The sequence below is a fragment of the Anguilla anguilla genome, chromosome 2 (genome assembly GCF_013347855.1).
Source record: "Anguilla anguilla isolate fAngAng1 chromosome 2, fAngAng1.pri, whole genome shotgun sequence".
In the NCBI taxonomy this organism is placed as follows: domain Eukaryota; kingdom Metazoa; phylum Chordata; class Actinopteri; order Anguilliformes; family Anguillidae; genus Anguilla; species Anguilla anguilla.
Genome location: NC_049202.1, coordinates 54,743,659 through 54,767,045, shown reverse-complemented (window position 1 = coordinate 54,767,045; position 23,387 = coordinate 54,743,659). Strand labels below are relative to the sequence as shown.

General features: G+C 38.7%; 1 protein-coding gene across 1 annotated transcript in view; it reads right to left on the bottom strand.

Annotated features, from left to right (window-relative positions):
- The window catches only part of ankfn1 (ankyrin repeat and fibronectin type III domain containing 1), a 128,362-nt gene that overhangs the window by 53,194 nt on the left and 51,781 nt on the right, over positions 1–23,387 (bottom strand). Inside the window, exon 6 of the mRNA XM_035407236.1 lies at positions 20,453–20,490. Coding sequence (XP_035263127.1) covers positions 20,453–20,490 — 38 coding nt within the window. The remainder of the gene's footprint in view (positions 1–20,452; positions 20,491–23,387) is intronic.

Genomic DNA, 23,387 nt, shown 5'->3' with positions numbered 1-23,387 from the left:
TGTTTGATTTATTTAGGCCATACCACCCAACTGTGGTCAAGATCACTTTAAATGTTTTACATTCATTTCACACGTGTCAAGTTATTTTATTTTGTTTGAATGAGCATGACAGATATTTTTGTAAAAGGCAAATTGTATTTGACTGGATATTTTTCTTCAACGTGGGTAGCAGAGTTTTAGCTCTTTAGCTGATGACTGGTGAGGAGGAGAGGGGAGGGCAATGTCCTCAACTGAATACTATTAGAGAGCAAATCTCTGTCAGCACGACCTGGCCCAGTACAGACTGTGACCAGGGCAAGGGGGCAAAAACGCACTGTGACAGTCCCACCGAAATCTATCAGTCTTAAAAGGACAGTTTATGCATTTAAAAATTCCACCTTTTCCCCCTTGCAAAAAAGGACACAAAGAAGATCATTTCTTCACATAAAGAAGTCTTTTCGTTCAAAAGCTTTTCGTCCATTAACAAAATCTTTAAAAATGTAATTACACAAATTTCTCCGGAGACCATAGAGCAGTATGTTGCACAGTCTTATTAAAATACGACAAATCAGACATTTAAAATGCTATGAAAGTAAACAATGCATTCTTTACCATCAGATCTTCACAGACTTGGCAACGCAACAATTTAAACATTGTTTTATACGAGATTCAAAATAGGTAGAACGACTTAACACACTGCTACGTGGAAAAGAATAGATGTCTTCCAGCAAGTGAGACAAGTGTACAGTATATAAGAGAGCTACAATAATAACAGTGAATATGATTATCCCCTTACTGCAGCTCCCATTGATAGACTGGCAGCCGTTTCATCAGGCTGCCGGAGGCCAGCATACATGCATGATTCTACAAATTATACCGTTACGTTTAATGTCCGGTCCAATACATTGTGCATTCAATGTTCCATCACCAGAATAGCTTTCCATTATGGGGATGGAACACTAGATACGCATTTTGCTATAGGCACTTTGGTGATGAAATTAGCTGTGGGCATGGGGACTGTGCAGTGGACTCGAGATGGTACAGTGTGCACATGGAGTTCAGGATCAAAGATCAAAAGAGATGATCATTTGAAGGACCGTGTCTAATGCAAACACGTGATTCCCTACCCACTTGTGCATGAGCACTTCTTTAGATGTGACTCATTTAAAAATGCCAAGATGACACAGGTGGGCTGATAAAGCATATTGATATCCTTTGTAAGGACGATAGGTTGTCAGTAAATATTTTTTAGTTAGTTTTACTCTTAAATGAGACAGAAAAATGTGCAGATCTTACATTAAAAATGCTCATCTCAACAAATCTCTTGCAGCAGCAGGAACAGACGCCAGCGTGTCATTACTTTTTCTGAAAGTAACCAACTGGGCTGCAACCAAGATTGCGCACAGAACAATAACAAGGCACCATGATGGTAATTACACCAGCAAACACCTCAGACAATGACAAACGAAATCTGGCCATTGACAACTCATTCAAATGCTAATTGCTAATTGCTTGGTGGTGGGCAAACCGGAGTGGGCAATTCAAGATATTTAGAATTTTCAAACCTGTATGTAGAATGCTACTTGTTATATTGATTGACATAATTAATTGCGGTGCAGACTGGATTCTGTTTTACCAACAGACAAGCTTGCTGCCTAAGGTAATACCGTGATTATTTTGCAATGTAAAACTCCCCATCTTCAAACAATGCACTAATCATTATATTAGCAACTACAACTCACAATATAAATCCCCAATTCATATAGCCTAATCCTCAGAATTATAACTCAGTATGTATATCCATAAAATGCTTACAATTTTTAACAATGTCAATAAGCACATTAGCACAACCAACTTCTACTACTTTGTCTGGTCTCTTCATAACACCACAGGGTGCAGTGTCCATCATCAACAATCCTTTGTCAGCACTTCACAAATCTAGATCTGAAATATTTATTCTTTCTGTTGCACTAGATATTCCTGGCTTTCTGGCTATTCCTTATTTCTGGATCATTAATTAGCCTTCCTTCTCTCACTGACCTCAGGGCTTGATAGCTTCTTTTTTTTTATCGTACTCATCACTCTCACAGTGTCAGGAGAGATCCTTTGGTTTAGGACCACTTGTCTCTGAAATCCACTGTCTCGGCACTCTTCCACTTGTTTCTCCTAACACAAGGATGTTAGGCAAGTGCCAAGAAGAGCAAGTAGGAGGCGGAGGAGGGGGATGAAGTTAGGGACGTTAAAACAGGGCCCCCGATAACGTACCAGCACACCGCAGAACTACCAAGAATGTGCATAATCTGCTGTTCCAGAGTGTTTCTTATGAAGATCTTACACCAATTTCTATGTCATATTATATCAAGACCACCTAAATGAGAGAAAAATTGCGTTTAAACATGATAGAATTTTTAAATTAAAAACCCAACACAGTCAAATTGTGATTACGCATTGATGTGCTTCTATTTAGTGCTGAGCCATACAACGTGCAATGAATTATTACACTACAGGTACTGCAACCATTTCTGAAGAGAGGAAAAAACAGAAAGATTGCGTCAAACAAATCTCACAAATTTTGTAAAGAGACTGAACAATGCAATAATGGAGCAGTGAGCCTCCTGCTTGTCGCTGTGCATGAAGCACACAACCGTCAAACCTCTGCTGAATTAGTCTGCCTGCTGATAAAGTCTTCCTTTGGCTTTCGTTATCATGGGAGGCAGGGAGCCATGGGGTACAATTTAGTGCAGGATCTGACCAAGTAATAAACACAAAATTGATCTTGAATAATTACACACACGCATGCAATGGCACCAGGTTGCGGTTTGAGTTAAAGCCTGAGCTTTCATTCCAGATCATTTTTTTAAAAGATTATTAGTTCTTGTCAGAAATGAAAAAAAAAAATGATGCAATCATGTTTGTTTTCATTTTGTGAATGCAATCCAATGGTTGTAGTATTCGTGGGTATGAGGAACATACAGCCTTTAAAACAACACCGTTACTCAGGTTTGCTGAGATTTACAGAACCTCTGTTTCCATGGTTCCCATTCAATGCTAGACATCTGGCACTGAAAGGAACTGCAGCTATTTTTTTTAAAAAAGCAGACTTATCTAAATACAAAAAAATTACCATTTAAAAAAATTTAAAGGCCCATAGGGTTTTCCCCACAGATGTTGTAGATATTTCAGAAGAAGGAGGCACAATTCAAATTAGTCAAAGCTTGTATCACCAAAGCCCTTGACAATAATTTATTTGTTAACCCCATACTTTTCTCCAAACATGGACATTTTGCCCGGTGTACTTGCAAGCCTGTCTCATCATTATCTGTCACTTAAGGAGACCACTACATTTGCATGAGGCTTTTAGCAGAAGCTCTTATCCAGAGCAACTCACACAGCTTGCTTTATTTTTCTGTTAACATGCACTCCCTTTATACTAAATTACTGAGGCAATTCGGTTTAGAACCTTTGCTCGAGGATAAACTGCGGCTGTCCACCTGAGAATCAAACCAACAGCCTTTGCATTGCAAACGGATTTCTGTAACCATTATGTTACACGATCATCCACAGGCTAGGCTAAAGGGCATAGAGTGCATAGATCTGGAGGTAGTCTGTGGTCGGCCAGAAATGGATGGATGGATAATAATAATAATAATAATAATAATAATAATGAAAATGAATGCCATGGCTAACTGCAGGTAATCATTAAGGGTCCATGTGTACATAGGTACTAAAATTTTCCCAAATACCCATCTACATGAGGGGTGTAGGAGCCTATCCCAGCATGCATTGGGCGAGAGGCAGGAATACGCCCTGGACAGGTCACCAATCTATCGCTGGGCATATTATTACTGTTATTGTCATTATTATTACTAATAATAATAATGATGATAATAATAACATTAGGGGCGGCATGATGGCGCTGTGAAAAGTAGTGCTGCCCCTTATGTGTGGAGTTTGCATGTCCTCCTCGCGTCCATGTGGGTTTCTTACGGGTGCTCCGGATTCTTCGAACAGTCCAAAGACATGCAGGTTAGACGAATTGGAGGGTATAAGTTGCCCATAGGTATGAGTGGGTGAGAGAATGGTGTGTGTGCCCTGTGACAAATTGGCGACCTGCCCAGGGTGCATTGCTCTTGCCCATTTCCCCCGACCCGGAAAAAGGGGGTTAGATAACAGATGGATAATAATAATAATAATCTTTATAATAACATAATGAAACATACAAATGAAATCAATAAAGAACAAATAAAAATGACACATAACCTACCTGGTTTTCATCCTATCTGCCTGGATTTTCATTGAATTTCAAGTGTACTTCAAGTAGGCCTCTATAAAATTAACATGTCCAAATGTTCTGGCATCAAGCTGTTTCGGAAGCCAGCAGGCCAGCATGGAAGAAAACTTGTTCGGAAGGAACAGAGGTTGCAGGGATGCAAAGATATTTCTTCGCTAGCTTTGACAGCAGGAAACCGCTCCTCCTGTTCCCTCTAATACTCACAGAGGTCTGTCTCGGGTCTTTGATTGGTTTCTTGAGGCATCTCATCTTTTTTGGTTGGTTCCATGCTGTACCGTTTGCTATTATTCCTATAATGTATTAATTATATTTCGTTTTTGGTTAATGATTTTTATGCATATTTTTTCGTACGCGGTTACATATAACTGCGTCCATCTACCTAATGCCAGCTGCTGTTACTTTTCAGTTCATAGTCGACCAGCTGAGCTGCACAGTCATTGCATTAAAAGTATAATTCTTGCCCAGTGTGTGCAGGTGAATGGCAGAAGCCCAATCAAAGTGACAAGTCACTCTCACACACGGCAAGAATAACCCTGCTGACTAGCATCTTCTGTGGGCAAGGCCGCAGCCAAATGCACTCTACCCTGCTGCCCACAGTCAGTTCTCATCTTGTCTCAGTAGGCAAAAGAACATTTAAGCCTACGGATGGGGAGGCACCTTTTGTTTCAGGTGACCCTGTTTATAATGTGTAACATAAACGTTAAGTTAAAGGGTAACCAGATAATATTTAATAAAAATCAAATACACCACCCAAATGAAAGAAATCCTATTTTATGATTCACAACACTAAAAAACATAATTTTATTGAAATATATCATAAAGTTGCCATGTTACTTCAATGACTACCATAGCTATAGATAGTGAATACCATAATTAGACACTGAGGCTCCAGACACATATTAGCGAAAATAAAAGGTAACCAGTTGGTATTGTCAGTACAGGCTTTGGGTTCTGGGTGACTCCGATCCATGCACCGCTAGCTCAAACCTGAACAGTTATATGTTCGGACTCATCAGAGTAATAGTCATCGGAGTCACTGATGCCGTCCTTCATTTCAGAATCAAATATGTCAATGCTGACCATTTCCGTCATGTTCTGAGCCTAGCGAAATAATAGCGGAGTTGTCTGTGTTCCACCTGTGACGTCATGCATCAAAAAAGTCATTTTTCGGCATGATTTTGAGTGTCTTCGTCAGCAGTGATCAATCTGTAAAACTTTATGCCATACTAACAACAATTTCCACTTAATTTATTAACTTAATAAAAATTATTGGTCAAATCTCTGGGGGGATGCCATTATGTGATGCTTATCCTTTAACATCATATGCATGCAGAGACAATACTGCTATTGAACCACTGACAAATTCCTAAACCAGAAATGTTTGCAGCTATGTTGAACAACACTCTTCAACTGTGTCCCACTAACTGGCCCTGTGAGAAGTCTCCAAGTCAACATCACAGACATGCTTATGCAACCCTCCCCATTGCCTGTAACACTGAACAGGACATAAGCTGGTTGCATTTTCTCACTGGGTGACAATATCTAGCTGGCAACATATGGTACGCTATACTTACAGTCTTAATTGATATTTTAATAGAATGCAGAATTGAATAGAATATCATCCAAGCCTAATGATTTCCTTGGAAACTTCAGGCTTGGACAATACACTTTGCAGGTTTTCGAAGAGTGAAAGGAAAAGATCAAGGTTTTATAAAAGGATATTGGAGAAAACAATACTGATTTCTGTGTCCTCATAGCAACAGACAGTATTAATTTGTATGCTGACTTCCCATTTTGTCTCAGATGAAACTATTGTGACAGTATGCTAAAAGACATTATTTGAAATGTCCAAGCACGTTGCTATGATAACAAAAGGCAAACTGGTTTCAACCTGGAACCCCACAAATACACATCTCTGAAGAACAGTCTGTTCTGCAACTCATTTTAACTATATTGAAGGCCACACAACCCTCTGCAGGACAAAGAGATGTGCGTGGGCATTATCCTGGCTTTCAAATACGTCACAGTTCTGCCCTCCCCACACTCAAGCTGTTTTATCACTGCTAAACAGGAAATTCTTCTGCGCTTACACATCCTGTGTGTGCATAATATAAACCTCACTGATCCTCTATTAATCTGTTCATTTACTTTTAATTACAGGAAAGAATATAGGCAATTTTCTTAGAACAAATTAAGGTGAGATTATGATAGACAGGAAAGGCAATCACAAAATGGAAGAGAGATTACGCAAATCTGACATAGTAGACCCTCCAGTATAGCCATGCACTGGGAATGACGGCAGTTTGGAACTCTGAAATGTGTGCACTCCTGAAAATGACGTGAATGTGCACAAATTTGGAATTTCAGTCCTTTCTTGCCTAAAATTATATAAATATTATGACCGCTTTATCTTTGAACAGACAACTCTCATTTTGTAGCTATAATCCTTAGATTAAATTACTAACCTATAATCAAACAAGGATTAAATCGAATCTTCTGAGACAATTCTTTACTTTTCCTGATCTATTTCATGATAATATTTTTTCCTGATTTTTTTTCTTATAGTTTTTGGTTACCCACTATCTTTAGTTTCTTAAGCAAGCTCTATTATTTTGCCTTCCCCACCTTTCTATCAACACAAGTTAAGACATGCACCCTAATTTTGATTAGGGTCTTTACAGTTTGCCGTCAATGGAAAGTGTGACTTTTCTCATTTAATCCTCACATTTCTGGCAGCATCAGTGATAATAAAGAGCTTGATAAGGCATAATGTCCCACCTCTGATTGCATATGTATTTGGGTTACTGTTCAGTCCACAATTCTTACATTCCAATCTCTGCAATCAAACTGCATTTATTTAAGCATGGACAAGTAAAACAAGCTAAGAAAGAATATTGGATGCATTAATTCCTAAAATCCTTAAATACAAACAAGTTACCAGCTATTAATTAGGGCAGAATTCAAGATATATCATAGAAAACTAACCACTTAATTTTTGGTCAAAAGAGGCACTACTGTTTCACTGAAAACCATAAACTCAGGAAAAGTATTTTCCTGGAGATACCACTTACAAATTTACGGATTCATATTTTATACTGCCAACACAACAGATCAATTTAGAATTTTGTTTTAAAATAAAACGGTGTGACACAAAACTACTACTCTATATAATTAGCTATGCTAAATGATAGTAAAATCAAATGGCACTCCAATCTTTTTACAGTTTTATAGTTTGGTATATAATTCTGTAGTAAACATGAATGCATGAATATTTGCCTCTCATGGTGCTACGTCTCCATAATTAATGGCAGGAGTGGTTAGTCAATGCTAGTGGAAGTGGAAGAGCCTACTAATAAAGAGAATAATAATACATTGCATGTTTCAACTCCTGAGTTTGAAATCATCGAGAAACCGTAGCACATTCACCAGGATTAATATAATATTGTGCATTAGAAGGTAGAGCCAGTGTGCATCAGAGCCTTTGTGGGCTATGCTAAGCCTGAAGGGAGTACTGCATTAGGTGCAGTCTGACCTAATTGCGCATCAATAGGAATTACAGCAAGGATCTCAAACTCAAATGCCTCACGGTCACAGTACCTGCTTGTTTTCAGTGTGTTTCAAGTGCTTACTTTAAGTCACTGATTGGCTATAGCCCATATATGTTTGTTCCAAGGTTGCTGATTGAAAGGAAACCACAAAATCCTGCAGACCGAGGCCTTTCAGGACTGGAGACTGAGATCCTGGCATTACGGTAAACACACGGGGAGACTGCGCGGAGCAGTCCGTATGGCGGCCGACTGGCAACCCATCTGAAGCCACATCCCTGTGTGGCTTGGGTTCAGCTCCTCATCACGTCACCCTCTGAACTATGACCCCATCTCCATCTATAACCCTCTCTCCTTTCCCCCACTCTGAATAAAGTAAAAAATATATAAGGAAGGCAGATTGTCCCCTCTACTTCAAAAGAAGAAGAAGAAGAAAAGAAACTTGCACATAAGACGTCTGGAACACCAGTGCATTACCAATCTATCCTCAGCTATTGCAGAATAAAAATAAATGACAGTATTTAACAAAGTGGCCAGTACCCATAACTATTAATTCACAAGTTTGCCTGAGGTATCTGGAGGAGAAATGACCAGAGAGCTATGATGGATAATGGCTGTCCTGTGAGCTCGACAGGGAGACACGGAGCCTGACCTCCCCTGGCAAGCTGTGAGCCATGACCCGGGGCACACCCGCTCACCCTGCCTGACACCTTGAAGGCAGCACGGGTGATCTTCACAATTAGGAAGGCGGGCGCTGACCTGCAACCCTCTTTGATCTGGTGAAGGGTTTAAAATAATCGGGAGGGAAAAGTTCAGATTAGGCTGATCCTCAGAGGCGATGCAAGTCAGTTCTTTTCCCCAGAGAAGGCGGCCCAGAGCTGAGTCCCTAATCCACTCCCACTGCCTCCCGACTCCTTCCCAGACCATACATCACGCCAAACCCAGCCTGCTATTAAGCACATGGTGGCCACAAAATATGACAAGGGAGCTTAATGTTTTCACTTGAAAACGCCGGGGGAAAGGCAGCAGAAATGCCTCGCTGGATGCTTCAGACTCTGACCGTAAAATGTGATTTAAAATGTGGTTCCTTTCTGATTGCAAAATTGCCATGAATATTTTTTGTGCGACTCTTTTGATAAATGGATTCCATTGTTTCAGTCCTTTTTAATCTCTCTAAATAGACTTCTAAAAACATCAAATTTTTCCATAAAATGAGCAGTTTTATAAATTTACTCCTTTATTTTATCTTTTTCCTTTTAAAGAACAAAAAGCATTTTATTCCATAATACATTCATGGCAGACAGCCATTCTAAGCAATAATGTGTCTTGTGCTGTAGCAGAATAATGAACATCCAAAATCACTTTAATTTTTCAAATGACTTAAAAAGAGACTTAAAGAGACTGATTACAAGCTCACATTTTACCAGTGCCTCTGCAGAGGACCGCAATGACAACAGGCTATGGAAAATTCATTTTTCAATTTGACCACAAAAAAAACAATATTTAATATTTGATAACTATATGTAAATTACACATAGTGCAAATTATGTTGCCATGACCATACACATCAATCTGGATTCCATGCATATATTTATATATTTGCACAGGGTTTTCAAAGCAAAAGAACAACTGTACAAAATATTGAGACAGCTTGGTGTGTAGACATCAGGAATTGAATGCAAGATCACAGCTCTGATTTACCATTTGACTACACAAGCCTGCTTAATGACTCACTGGGAAGTCTGTGTAATTGCTGCAATTGATTAGATTGTTTTAGATAACCCCTGTTTGAGTCACAAACAGAACGTTTTTCTTTTGGCTGGTAATAACTCTAAGATACGTGCCTAAATTAGACTTTCTGGTGGAAAATTCTTCACAAATTATATCCAACTGCTCAGTGACTGTCTGTGTCATAGGAAGTTCAATAAAAAACAGTGAATTTATCAAATAATGGGCAAAACTTGCAAAAGATGCATTGCTATAAGTTAGACAACCAAGTAAGGCATACAACATTAAACGCATTTCACTGAAGACATAACACTGTAGGAGATGAGTTTCAAAAATATACACAGGCTACAATTGTGTTGAGGTGTTATACATTCATGTAATCTGGAGCATTGTGCAGACCAGTGCAAAGCGTGCAAGTCCATCTTTCAAGTCAGCATTCACCAAACAACATGCGTCACATCAATGTTAATCTTTTTTCAAATGAGAATTCTATGCAATTCTATGCATTCTGTAAACCCTGCTTTTGAAACTGCAAAGCAAAACCAACAGAAATAGGCCTACATGACATTACATCACTTACTGTATATAGTTTGCAGAGCCAGGGAGCAGAACAGCAGAAAATAGCAATGAATAGAGTTACAGTAGCAGTCCCATAGTGCACTGCTCTGTTGTGTTTTGAAACAAAGACAATGGCCTTTTTAAAAGAAAATGACAAAAGAAGTAAACAATTTTGAATCAGGAATCAAAACATACATATTCTTAATTTCCCATTCTATGTAGTTTGAGTTTATATGTCTTTCCAGTGAACAAAACTGAAATTGACATTCCCATAAAAACCGGGGGAAAAAAAAGGTTCACACTATGGTCACAATTGACCAGAGCAGACCTATGACGATATGACACTATCAATTAAATTTTGGCGTACTAACACAGACCAATATGATCAAAAGCTTCCAAAAATACCTGTAGTTAGCCTCAATAGCAACAGTGGCATTTGAAAATACAGTAAACAACACACTGTGTGTAGTATTCTATTAGTTGTATTTTAGTGCAAGAGGAATGACTAAAGGCATCTCAATTAGTTTTATTTACATTCATGAGCAAGATAAATTAAGAGCAATAGAACAGCAAAACGGATATTCTCAAACTGTTTATCACAGGAGTGGGAGAGGAAAATGATTCCACAAAGCATGCAGTCTTAAATGTTTTCTCACTTTTTAAAAGCAACTAACCTCATAGCTGTACTGAAGCAGAAAGGACTATTGAAAAAAATGGTACATTGTAAAACATGTAATTTAACGAATGCAGGTAGAGGGATGGGATCATATCACCATTTTAAGATGTTGTAGGTGCATCCATGTTTGTCTTTGTTGACACTGCCCTTTAACTGCATCTTAATATCCAATTGTTCTAACAATTAATGATCGGTGTCACAACAGGCCACGCACCTGTCTGATTAATCTAACCATTTCAGAGCACAGAGTTCCTACAGTGACACCATGAGGATAGGGGTTGAAATTCTAGTCACAAGCCTTTCAAATCACATCGTCAGGAAGTTTTTAAACCATCACCACACTCAATACAAATACAGTACGTCCTGTCAGATTTGAAATAATGTGCTTACTTGTCTTTATATTGGTATTACGACCAAACATTTTGTGAATGAGCGCTACCTCAGCGTGTATTAAGTTACAACAAAAGGCAAATTAAACATACATTTGAACTACAAATCCACCTGGAGTTGCCTTTCTTTGAGTGTGCCAGTTAAACAAAATATCCCAAATCACAAGCAACGTAAACAAGGAAGAGTACAAAATGTCTGTGCAAACAATTAAAGACATGATTATATTTGTTGCTATTACAAATTATGTTGTTTAAACCATGCTAATCGTTTAATAAATATTCCCTAATGCAATACCAACAGAACTGTTGTTCTTTGGGGGCAGGATTTTAATTAGCACAGCATCATCTGATACAAACAAACATTAAAGAGTTTCCAGAAACTGTGGAAATGATGCTGTGGAAATTTTTTTTCTTCTTTTTCTTCTCACAGACAGAAAACTAAGCGGGAGAACGTCAAACTGCAATCAACTGCAATTCCTCAAATTAAAGTGAACATTTTCCATGAAATAGATCAAACCAGAGATTTAGTTCCCATGGTTGCATCACCCCAGCACAGTGCACATCCCCTCGTATGTGTGTACTCAAGAGGAAAATGCCTAATGAACCGTGACATTAACAACACACTGCGGGATGGATATTTTTTTTTACAGGCCATAACACTACGTTTACTTTTTCCAGACAGCTCTTTTGCTACTGAATGAAACATTTAGAACAGTCGAGCACAAGGGCAAGGAGTATGCTAAATATGCCATATGCACACCGTCGCTGCTGGTTAGCGGCACTGCCACAAATGGAGACACCGTTATAAGAATGTGTCTCTACTGACTACTTAAATAGAAACAAATACATACTTAAAAAAATTTATAAATAATATATATATATATGGAAACTAAATAAATACATCAACAAATGAACTACAGTAAGAAACACTGCAGATAGTGTCTCACTCTTGGATCCAGAATGACTGTATTACACTGCACAATGGAAGGTAATGACATCAACAACAAAACAGAACCCCAGGGTCGCCATGGCATCAGTACAGCAAAGACGGGCTGTACGGACACCCTTAGACCCAATAAAATCGCTCAGATTGCACACGGGAGCAAATTCCCCCAGTATAATTTACAGGGAGAGAGAGAGAGAAAATAAAAATCTCTGCGACCCTATAAATAAGCCAAGACACCATGGACCACTGCCACTGCACCTCCATTAGCCCTGCCATCTTTAAGGCTGACAGAGCAGCTGCTGTGAATCACACAAGGAGTAATTAACAAGCTGAAAGTAATCTGCTTTTTGCCATGTCAGTTTGTTCTTTAAAAAAAACAGAGGATACAATTTGAAAAGACAGCCGTTGAGAGAAACAGAGCAAGAGCAAGACAGAAAGAGAGAGACACAGAGAGAATGCAGAGATAAGAAATGGTGCCTTATATGTACTGTTCATAGCCCTGCACTGGGGTCTGTGCGTTCATGTATGCATGTCTGAATCTTTTTTGTCTGATTGTCCGTCTGCCAAGGAAGGGAGGAGGGGGGTGTGCAAATGCGTGCGTGCGTGCGTGCGTGCGTGCGTGTGCGTGTGTGGGTGCACGCACGTGTAGCCGTAAAGACATCCACGGTCACGACTCAGTGAAAAGGCTTCTTCCTGCTGCAGGGACGTTTTCTGCTCTTCTCGTGATGGCCCATGGCCACGCATTACAAAGCACATCACAAGCACAACCAAACAATAAACACGCCTCCACTGGAGTAGCACTGCGCTTACCTTTTGACAAGCTATGCGGCGTTATTATTCGACCCTAAATACACTTTAACTTGCAAACCCATCATCAGAAAAAGCATTTAAATCTACAGCATTGTGATTCTCTTAACTCTCTTAAGTTTTGAAAAAGAGCGGAAATATGGATTCCATTTAATACCATTTTATCGCCATAGTAGGATCTAATACTTTAACAATAATACAATTAATAAAATACTACTACAACAAATAATAATAATAATAATAATAACAATAATAATAATCATCATCTTCATCATCTTGAGGTTTGTTCCTTTAAGATGTGAGGGACATATCAATGTGCATAGAACTAAATTCCCCTTTCATTAAACCAAACATACCTTCATTAACTTATGTTCAATTTGGCACATTTCCTAGAACACTCCCCATACTCTACGTTAAATGGGCCTTTGCTCGTCTGAGATGAGAGCTGTGTGTTTATCTAAGAACCATCCATTTTTCTCATCAAGTCTTCAGGCATCCGTGGTCCGCTGGGCCACAACCAAAACCGGAGACGCTTCAGGTTGTGCAGCGAAACGGCGAGGTGAAAGGTTATCAAAAAAGAGCAACCGAAAATAAAGTATCGAGTGGCACCAAAGGGAGCGGAGTGACGAGCAAGGCATACGGACTGCTCCATCTCTCCCCTTCCCATCAAGCAGATAAGATTTACCCAACTGCTCTTTCCTTGAAAGCTGCCTCAGACCATCCAGCTACATCAGTAATCCAATGCCAATTTCTCATTATGGAGCCCAGTCTTGCAGACGTGCCTCCCGCCCCCGCTCCCAGCGCTCCTCCCCCACTGCCGGCCCTTTGATCAGCAGCCCGGCAGATACAGTTGCGGCCAGCGGGGTCAATCTTTGCTTATTTACTGTCCCACGGAGGGGCTCCAGCGCCTGGAGCTGCCAACCCCCCCCCCCACCCCCTCCTCCCCCCGTCCAGGAGACTGAGACGGCCGAGCAGCAGGTACTGGTACACTATGACAAATGAGCGCGGGTCAAGGGACACCGCTTAAACACACAGCGGGACACCGGGGAGGGCGTCTCCGGGTCTCAGCATCTCCGTCTCTTTCCCCGGCCGTGCGGCAGGGGAGACCGTGAGCGAACGAGGGCCGCAGAGCTTCTCCCATGTAATGGATCCTGCCACAGACCCAACACAGCGAGGGCTGCCTCGATATGAAACATGAACATGTGATTACCAGGACATCATGCATGATGACTGCGTGTAAAGCACAGTCATTATGGTTAGATACGTTTTAAAACAAGAAAACAAGAAATGAGCTGAAACGGGTCCCTTTGCCTCCAAAAGAAAGCAATATTGCTCAAATAATCCTGTTTTTATTGTTTTTAAACCAACTGCTGTACCAAATATTCCACTTATCTATTCGTCTTCGTCTGAATTAAAACTGAATTAAAACAATTATAATTTGAAATTAGAAAATTAGAGCCCCATTTAAAAAATAAATAAAATAAGGTCTCTAGTAAAAATGTCTCTATGACTATATAACAAAAAAGTGTTGGGGGAAAAGTTTAAATTCAACGTGTTCAAGTAATGTTAAAATGGCCATTCCTATGCTTCTGCTAACAGAAACGGTTGAGATATAATCACAAAGTAAAGGAACTGTGAATACAAAAAAAAAAAATTCCATAAAGAATACTTGCTTAATTACATTAGCAACCTAGTCACAGGCCCTAATCCCATGGCTCTATTGTAGATAAAATGCTAACTATGACAAATAAACATTATAATTCTAATTATATTGTGTTTAAACTTTTCAATTAAGCTTAAGTTTGCTTTGAAGCTTTGTTTCAATGTAATTTCTGTGAAATATTTATATTATTGCTTATGTTGCGTCAGTGTTGTTTCATAACAAATGCCTCTGTATCCACATGTAGATAACACTAAATACCTCAAATTTTTAAAAGAAAGCACATTTTGTGTAAATTATCACACTATTCTCATTCTCACCTAGAGAAATGCAGTTTTCATTTTGAAAGGATACTATCCCGGTGTTCACAAGCATATTTTGTCCATAAAGAAAGCAAACTACAGTGAGTTATGAAAACTGAGTATTACGTAAAGCTTAAATTATGTCTATACAAGAAATGACAAATGACAACTTCCAAAAACGTCTTATCTCCAGGGATTCACAGTTCATTTCACTAAACAACGTCTGTAACAAGAGCAGCCAAGCAGATTAAAAAGCTTGGCCTAACAACTAAGTTATTTTCTTAATAGGACACATTCTCAACTTCTGAGAAAATTAATTGCCATGGTAACATGGTTATTAACATATTTTAAAATTAAAATTATATTTCAGACGGCAGGTAACATGACTGAAAAATACTGTGGAGCTAACATTATATGAAAAGTAAAAACAATACATAATTTCAATACAATCACTATGTGCAGGATGGAATGATACCAGGAAATAAATATTAAGAGACATATCTACGCCATATTGCCACATAGAAATTCAAGACATGATGATGCATGATAACTCCCCCCTCATTCACAGGAAAACCTGAAATGCATGCAAAGATTGTTTTAATACCTTTCATATGTAATTAATTCAACTGAAATGAAATGCACTGAGATTTTATTAGGCGTGACAGCTGAGAGCTTGTTTTTTTATCAGGACGTCGACCCTGCTTTCACTGTACCTTCACAGCTCTGTTTCATGGCCTTCAATTCATATGGAACAAGAAACCTTGGTGAGAATGTGATTTTATGAAAGGTGCTACATAAGACACAAGACATGCATGCTATTCAGCTATAAGAAGTAGCATAGACTTTTAGATAAAAATTACATTTATATTCTTATTAGGGCTGTCAATCGATTAAAATACTTAACCGAATTAATTACATGATATGCTGAATAATTAATTGAATTAATCGCAATTAAATGCATATATCAATATTTGCTTGGAAAAGCCCCCAAATGAACATATTTCAACTCAAAAACATTACATTATTGTGGCACATGAGTAAAGCATTGAATATAAATATCAAAAGGGGGCATTAGAAATCAATAGCATTCCAAATACATTTCTTTTTATCATTGAACATAAGCCTATCACTTAGCCTAAAATGTGGCCATAACACTTTTTTTCTAAAAAATTATTTTACATAAGATTATCACTTAAGCACCAATGTGGCCATAACAGTCTTCTCCCCATGGAGCGCAGGAACTGCCGCCATGGCAGCGTTTATTTTTCATGTTTCATTGTCTTGATGTAGCTAGTGGAAGTTAGAAAGAAAACACTCACTGAAACTTGCTTCAGTCATACTGCGGTTAGTGTGAATATGACCTATAGCAGATCTACATTTTAATGGTACACCTTGTCATTGTGGCCAAGCAATACGCTAAATATTCCACACATGGCAAGTCAACAATATACACTACATGGCCAAAAATAGGTGGATACCCATTCTAATTAGTGGGATCAGCTACTTCAGCCATACCCATTGCTAAAAGGTACATAAAATCAAGCATACAGCCATGAAATCTCCATAGACAAACAATGGCAGGAGAATGGGTCATGCTGAAGAGCTCAGTGACTTTCAACACGGCGGCACTGTCATAGGATGGCCTCTTTCTGCCAAGTCAGCTTGTCAAATTTCTGCCCTGCTAGAGCTGCCCCAGTCAACTGTTAGTGGTATGCCTTTCATTGGCATTTGACACTTCCATATGACACATAAAGCTTGAATGACCACATTCTCTTCAGAAGATAAAAAACACAGGGCAAAAAAAACATTGGGTAGCATTGCTTTGGAATAGAGCTTATGTAATTTCAGTGAGCTAAGATAGCCACTGTTTATTGTAACTTGGCCTCATTTTGATACCAATACTTTTAATGGCAGGTTTAGACAGTCCTTGTGAGTAACTTGGAATTTCTATGTTGCAAACGTATTTTGGTTCAATAGCTTAGTTAGGTGAATTTTATGATTGGTGACGACAAAGAAAATGATAACGTTGCCATAAATCGTGTCCCCCCATTATTACCCGTCTGAAGTGACCATTTTTCTTTTGAATGCTCGGTGAATAGTAATCCTTCCTCGACTCAGTGCTCATACTAACTTCGTTATATAAGTGATGCCAGAGTCTGGTTTTTGAGCAGAATGTACAGATGTGTCAAAATATTTGTATGTGTCAGGTTTCTGGTCCCGTCTGGACAATTTAATGAGTAATTGATGGAAGAAATTTACTGGGAGTTCGTAATGAATTTGCATGTCTGTGACTGTCTGATCTGACAAGGGGATTTACCAGCATCGACAGCGGTTCTGAGGGGATTCCCCCAGTCCAACATCGGTCCAGAACTGGGTCCAACAGGTCTATCGTTCACTAGCTAGGTAACATTAGCTAAGCATAACGTTATGGGTCGTGAGTTCAAGTGGAAACTGCTAGTAACTAGCGGGTTTACTGTAGTCAAGTTTTAACTACAGCTAGTTAATGTCACTGGCTAGCTATCTATTGTTCAGTATTTGTACTTTTAATTATAAGTTAACAGTACAGAAGTTTGCTGGTTACTGCTGTTATAAACATCCACACACTAGCTACTGTAGGTAGCTACTAGTTAAGCAGGTGGCTAGGTAGGTGTCTAGTCCATCATTAAGGTCACATATGCCAGTGCTGGCTGCTAGCTAGCTAGCTACACTTCAGAAAGGTTAGCAACAAGCATCAGGGAAATCCTAAATTAATTTTTAATTTTAACTGAACTGAGTTGAAGATTATACAATTGTAAAAGCAACATTATTCATAAATTAAAAAAAAAAATAAAAAAAAACTTCCCACTTAGCTGAAAACTACAACTAAGTGGTGGTATCAGGTGACTTTAACCTCCACTTTGAAAATACAGATGACAGTAGATGAACAAACCTCTTTGATGTGTTGCGTGTATACTTTAATTCAGAGACTTCATCTGGCTCTATGTCTACCAATGACCAGGCAGATGGATTAGCTATTGCACTGCATAAATCTATTGATGGAATTGCTCCAATAATTGATTCATTTTTTTTTAGTGATTGAGGAAAGACTTGCCCCCCGCTACACTGCCCATAGCGGGCTCTTAAACAAAAGCCTTGTCGACTGGAATCCAAATGGCCTTCCACTAAATTGCAAGTATTCCACTTGGTCTGAAAATTTAAATAATGTAGCAGATTTATGGCTGCATAATTTAATCAAGAGTGATGATCATGCAGACTTCATACAACCTTCCTGTGATTTTCAATACCCGATGGTTTGTGATTACTACTTTGCATGAGCCCAAGTGGCAAAGCTGTTATGACTTACTCCTGTATTCAGCCTATCTCTGATAAACAGCTGGTAACATCACAATCATTAAGCTAATGATTAACAGGTGGAAACCATTAGGAGGTGAGGAAGAACATTAGGTAAGATGGGGGATGCGGAATACATTTTACGTGTATAATATCATATTTGATGTATAATTTCTTGGTAACAAGGTTCATTACAGCAGTACTACAAACTGACTAACAAATGAAGGGAGAGTGTGACAAATGAAGGATGACTTATTCTTAAGATGGCCTACTGAAACCCAAGAACCCCTAGAATGTACTTATTTTGTTCCTCCTACAAGGCCCACCCATGAGTGAGTTGTGTCATTCAATCCACGTAGCCAGTCAGGACTGAGAATCTGTAGCAGTGTGACAAACTGGCTTTGTTCCACCAGAGAAATCGGCCAGGGTCCTCTGGGCACTGCAGCATTGGTTTCTCCCAACAGAGCACACAGGCACCCACAGTCAGTGAGTGATATGACTCTTTTCTGATAAATAAAATGATATGTAGTGGACTAGACTGTTTAATCAAGGATAATGTTCATGCCTAAGTAGCACAGTATGAGAATTCTGTACAACCCGCAAGCAGGCACGCCCATTGAATGTTAATTAATATACAGTATTTATGCTGAATTTACATCAATATGAACATAATAGTGGCAATGACCACTTTCAGAATTGTGTTTACACACTTTGCCACCAGTTTGATGTGGCGGTCATGAGACTGAAATCTATGGACAGGTACGAGAAAGACTGCAATAAAGAGTAGTTCTATCAGTGTTGGCAGGAACATGGTGTTGGCAGGATCACAATGCAAAATTATGTGATACAGCATCTACATGTCCTGTTTAAAATAAGCCAGAATTCAGCCATTCAATGTCTGTGGATTTGCTGAATTTGCTCTTTTGACATGATCAGTATTGTACACTTTTAAAAAACTTTACAGACAGATTCAACATCACTGTATGTTTTTTCCATACACATAGTGGATGAAACATTTTTACTGCTGTTATGAATTGTAATTCAATTCCACTTCACAGTTCACTCCACACAAAATTGTTGTATTATAATACAAATCCATCCATACTAGAAGTGCTTTTTATTATTTATTAATTAGTTATTGACTTCTGGACTTTGTCATGGGCCAAGCACCACATGTGAAAAGTACTCTTCATTATTTTTTTCTGCCTTCTGGTATAATATAGCTTTTGAAAATGGCTTAGAATCTACATTTTTGTATTACAGTTAGAATTTTAAGCTATTCACATGATATATATTTTTGCACTATTTTTAGTGGACAGTATCCAGTTATTAGTTATAACAAAGACCTGAAGAGAATTAATTAAATAGTAAGACGATAGCAAACAGGCCTTCTGAACATGGCCGTCAAAACTCCAATGGCAGGTCCAGCTAAAGCAGTAATTTTGAGTGCAGTGAAGTGAACCCTGGGATAAGCTAAAATGTCAATGTTGTTTTGACAGCATATGCTCAGTTCTCTTCTCAGAGCAGACATGTTGTTACTGTCTTGCACCCCTACCCCCTCCCCCACCCAAAAAAAAAAATCTGAAGGTTTTGAGTCTTTCATGTTTTTCTCAGCTGAATTTTCTGATTAGATTGGAAGAGATACAAACTGGAGGGGTCACTCGTGTGCAATGAGACAGGGCACACCCTCCTGACCGAAAAACACTCTCTCCTTCCTGGGGCAACGCGACACCCGAGGTGAGTCTCTGTGGATGCTGCCCACGGTGGGTACTGCACAGTCTGGATCTGATTTCAGATCAAGGAAGCTGTCACAAAACTGAAAACGAATGTTTACCAGGGTGACAAGCACTTTTGATAATCTTGTATGGGGTTTGATAACTGATGAATGCTGAAAATAACTCTGTAATGAAAAGCTGGCCTGATCAAAACCCCAAGGACAAGACCATTATGGGAAAAAATGATATTCTGCATCTGAGAATGGCAGGATGAAATAGAAAGTAAGAAAATCAGGTAATTTTCATTTGTAGGAATCAGTTGCCATTACCGCACTTGCTTTCAGGAGAAGGATGCCTTTGACACAAAGTATCATTTTTTTTATCCTAGGTCTGATATGAACATTACAGTACGACAGTTGAAAAAAAAAAAAAAAAAAAATTCAAAACAATACAGAGGCATGTCTGACGAAGAAACACTTTCAAGCTGAAAACATGTTTGAAAAGACTGAAACTGAAAACAACTTACTTTTTTCGTGTTTCGTATCTCCCGGTTGAGCCAAGACTCTAAAAAGAAAAAGGTTTACATGATTAAACATGTTGAAAATAAATAGCTTTAACCATTCACAAAGAATCTGGTACAAAGACAGCTTTTACATGTGAACCAACACAGTATCGGAAACCTACACAAGAAAAAGAAAACAGGGATTGAGGGATGGAACTATTGCAACAGTTACGTAGCTTGAATAACAGGGGGTCTACACTGTCACTGGGGTAACACAATGTATCATCATTACATACATATTTGTGACCAATCATTTATATGAAAGGAATGCCTATTTACAACACAAGAGGGTAACTGAAGAAACTATTGTTAAAGAAAATAAAATATACAGCAATCTAGCTGATCCACATCCCATGATTTTTTGAATAATGCATCTTGCCATGATGACTGAGTAAGCGACAATATTCCAAGCAAAGATTAAGTCCTGCTTGTTACACCAGTGATAGTCATTCCAATTTTTGGTTTTGTAATTACCAAGTGATGCATTGATGTAGGCTACACTGCCAAATATTCCTTTGAAACTGCAAATGAGGCCATTCATCTTTTTCTTGCATTCTCAATTCATACATATGTTTCTTCAATGAAGATAACACTCGCATCAATCTCAAGAAATTTCAGAACTATGAAACCCGCTCCTAGCACTTTAATTTCAAGATGTTAAATACTCCAACATCTTTGTAGCATACTCCAGTAATCTTTTATAATTAAACACTTCCTTTTCAAATAACCTGAAGAGATCAAATCACAGTTGTTGAAGGGATACGCTCAGAAAATGGCCACTTCTGCGGATGTGTATGGGCACTGGTTCTGATTATGAGCTGCCACTGCCAGCCTCTTTGAGGTTTTGTGAACCTCGTGTTGGTAACCCTTCCCATGTCTGCTCCCTGACCTCCATCTCGTTACAGCCCAGAACTCCGTTGGTGATCCATCTGCCTACTGACCACATGACCCACACCGATGAGATCAGAACGATATACACCGATCAGCCACAACATTAAAACCACCTACCTAATATCGTGTAGGTCCCCCTCGTGCCGCCAAAACAGCTCTGACCCGTCGAGGCATGGACTCCACCTCTGAAGGTGTCCTCTGGTATATTTGGATTTCTGTATATATTTGTATCTACTGTATATTTGTATCTGATATTTTGAATCTACTGTAAATTTGTATCTGATTGTGTTACTTTGTTGTCTTTGATGCAGCAAAAGTGCAAATTCCCCCCAGGGATCAATAAAGTACACTACTACTACTTATTACAGTATTGGCTTTTATTACATAAAAAATTTGAAATGGATTACATAATTGGGAGTTATTACACTATTGGTAGTTTATTACATTATTAGTTGCTACAGGGCTATGAAAAGCTAAGATATTGTTGGAGGGTGAATTATTTCAACATGATTTTAAAAACTCTCGACAGGTCAGAGCTGTTTTTGCAGCACGAGGGGGACCTACACAATATTAAGCAAGAGGTTTTAATGTTGTGGCTGATCGGTGTAATACAGAAGAAAGATACAAGCAAGAACTACAAAATACCTAGAGATCAACAGCAGGATAAAGACAGCCACAAACTAAATGGAAAAGGACACAGGACCCTGAGGCTGAAGATAGCTTACCACAGAGAACATTACTTTCCCAGAAAAAGCGGTATTCAGCCATACTGTAAATGGGGGAGAAATGGAAAAGACAATGTGCAACAAGGACAGCAAGTACAAGTTGCGCAGTAAAATGATTCATATCCAGTCCTTGATGACATCGTAATATTTTAAAATATGCATAATCAATTATCAGACTGTTGTTAGTAAAAGCATTGATGGTTGTTATTAGCATAAAGACCTATACAACAGTATCGAGGTCAATGGTAATGGAACAGGTAATTGTGTGTGGCCCCCAGAACTGCTGTTTGCAGATTTCAGACTCTGACATTCTGTGTGGCAGGAGATTTAGGTTGTTAGGATGCATGAAAACAGACATAAAAAGTAATAGTGGGGTGCTTCCGACAAGGGCCGATGAAAGAACAAAAATGGTTATGATTTTTGCCAGAAATGTGTGTGTGGTGTTCATGCTGATAATTTGCAGTGATAAACGGAATGCGCATGGATAACTATTTCTTAAACATTCTTTAAATTATTTCTTGTAACACTGCTGTGTGTGGCTTCAGTAAAATTATTATATTAAGGTAAGCATCCATGATTATATTATATCACTGCATATTTCATAACACTGTCAGGAAATAATACTCTAAAGTACCAGTGTCTTCAGTACAGTGTTTAGAGGTAATAGAATTACAGATTAATTACATTAAGCATGCCTCTAAGAGGTATTGCCTTGTGAATGGTACACCATTACATTTCCACATTATTCCAAATCACTGGTCCTCTTAAAAAAGACAAACAGTAATAGCCTATGCAATTAACAAATAATACAGCATGCCAATACACCTTGAATATTTACATGGCAGATTCAATACACCTACACATTATATTATCTATCATATTTATAAAACAAATGCAGACAGAGAAATGTAGGCTACTTCTTCCAGGGACTACCTGAACTCATGCAACAGTATAGCGAAATCACCAATTGCCTCTGTAATGAGACAGGAGAGAATGGTATTCCCTTTTTCAGTTGGCTGCTATATTATTGGATGCTCGCAAACAGACACCACATAAATGATCTTGTGTTTCTGATGAAAGTACAGCAGCATAAGGACGGGGAACTGAAGTCGATGCACATGACCCTTCGAGACCCGGCCAATGGTTCAAAACCAGTGGTGCAGCGATCCTTGGCTTTTTGAAAGCCTAAATCATTCCCTGTCAAGCTCCTCTTTAGTGTGGCTGCCAATTTCTACCTCATTAATAATTTGTTGAGCTTGCTTTTCTGCATTGGCCACTACTAG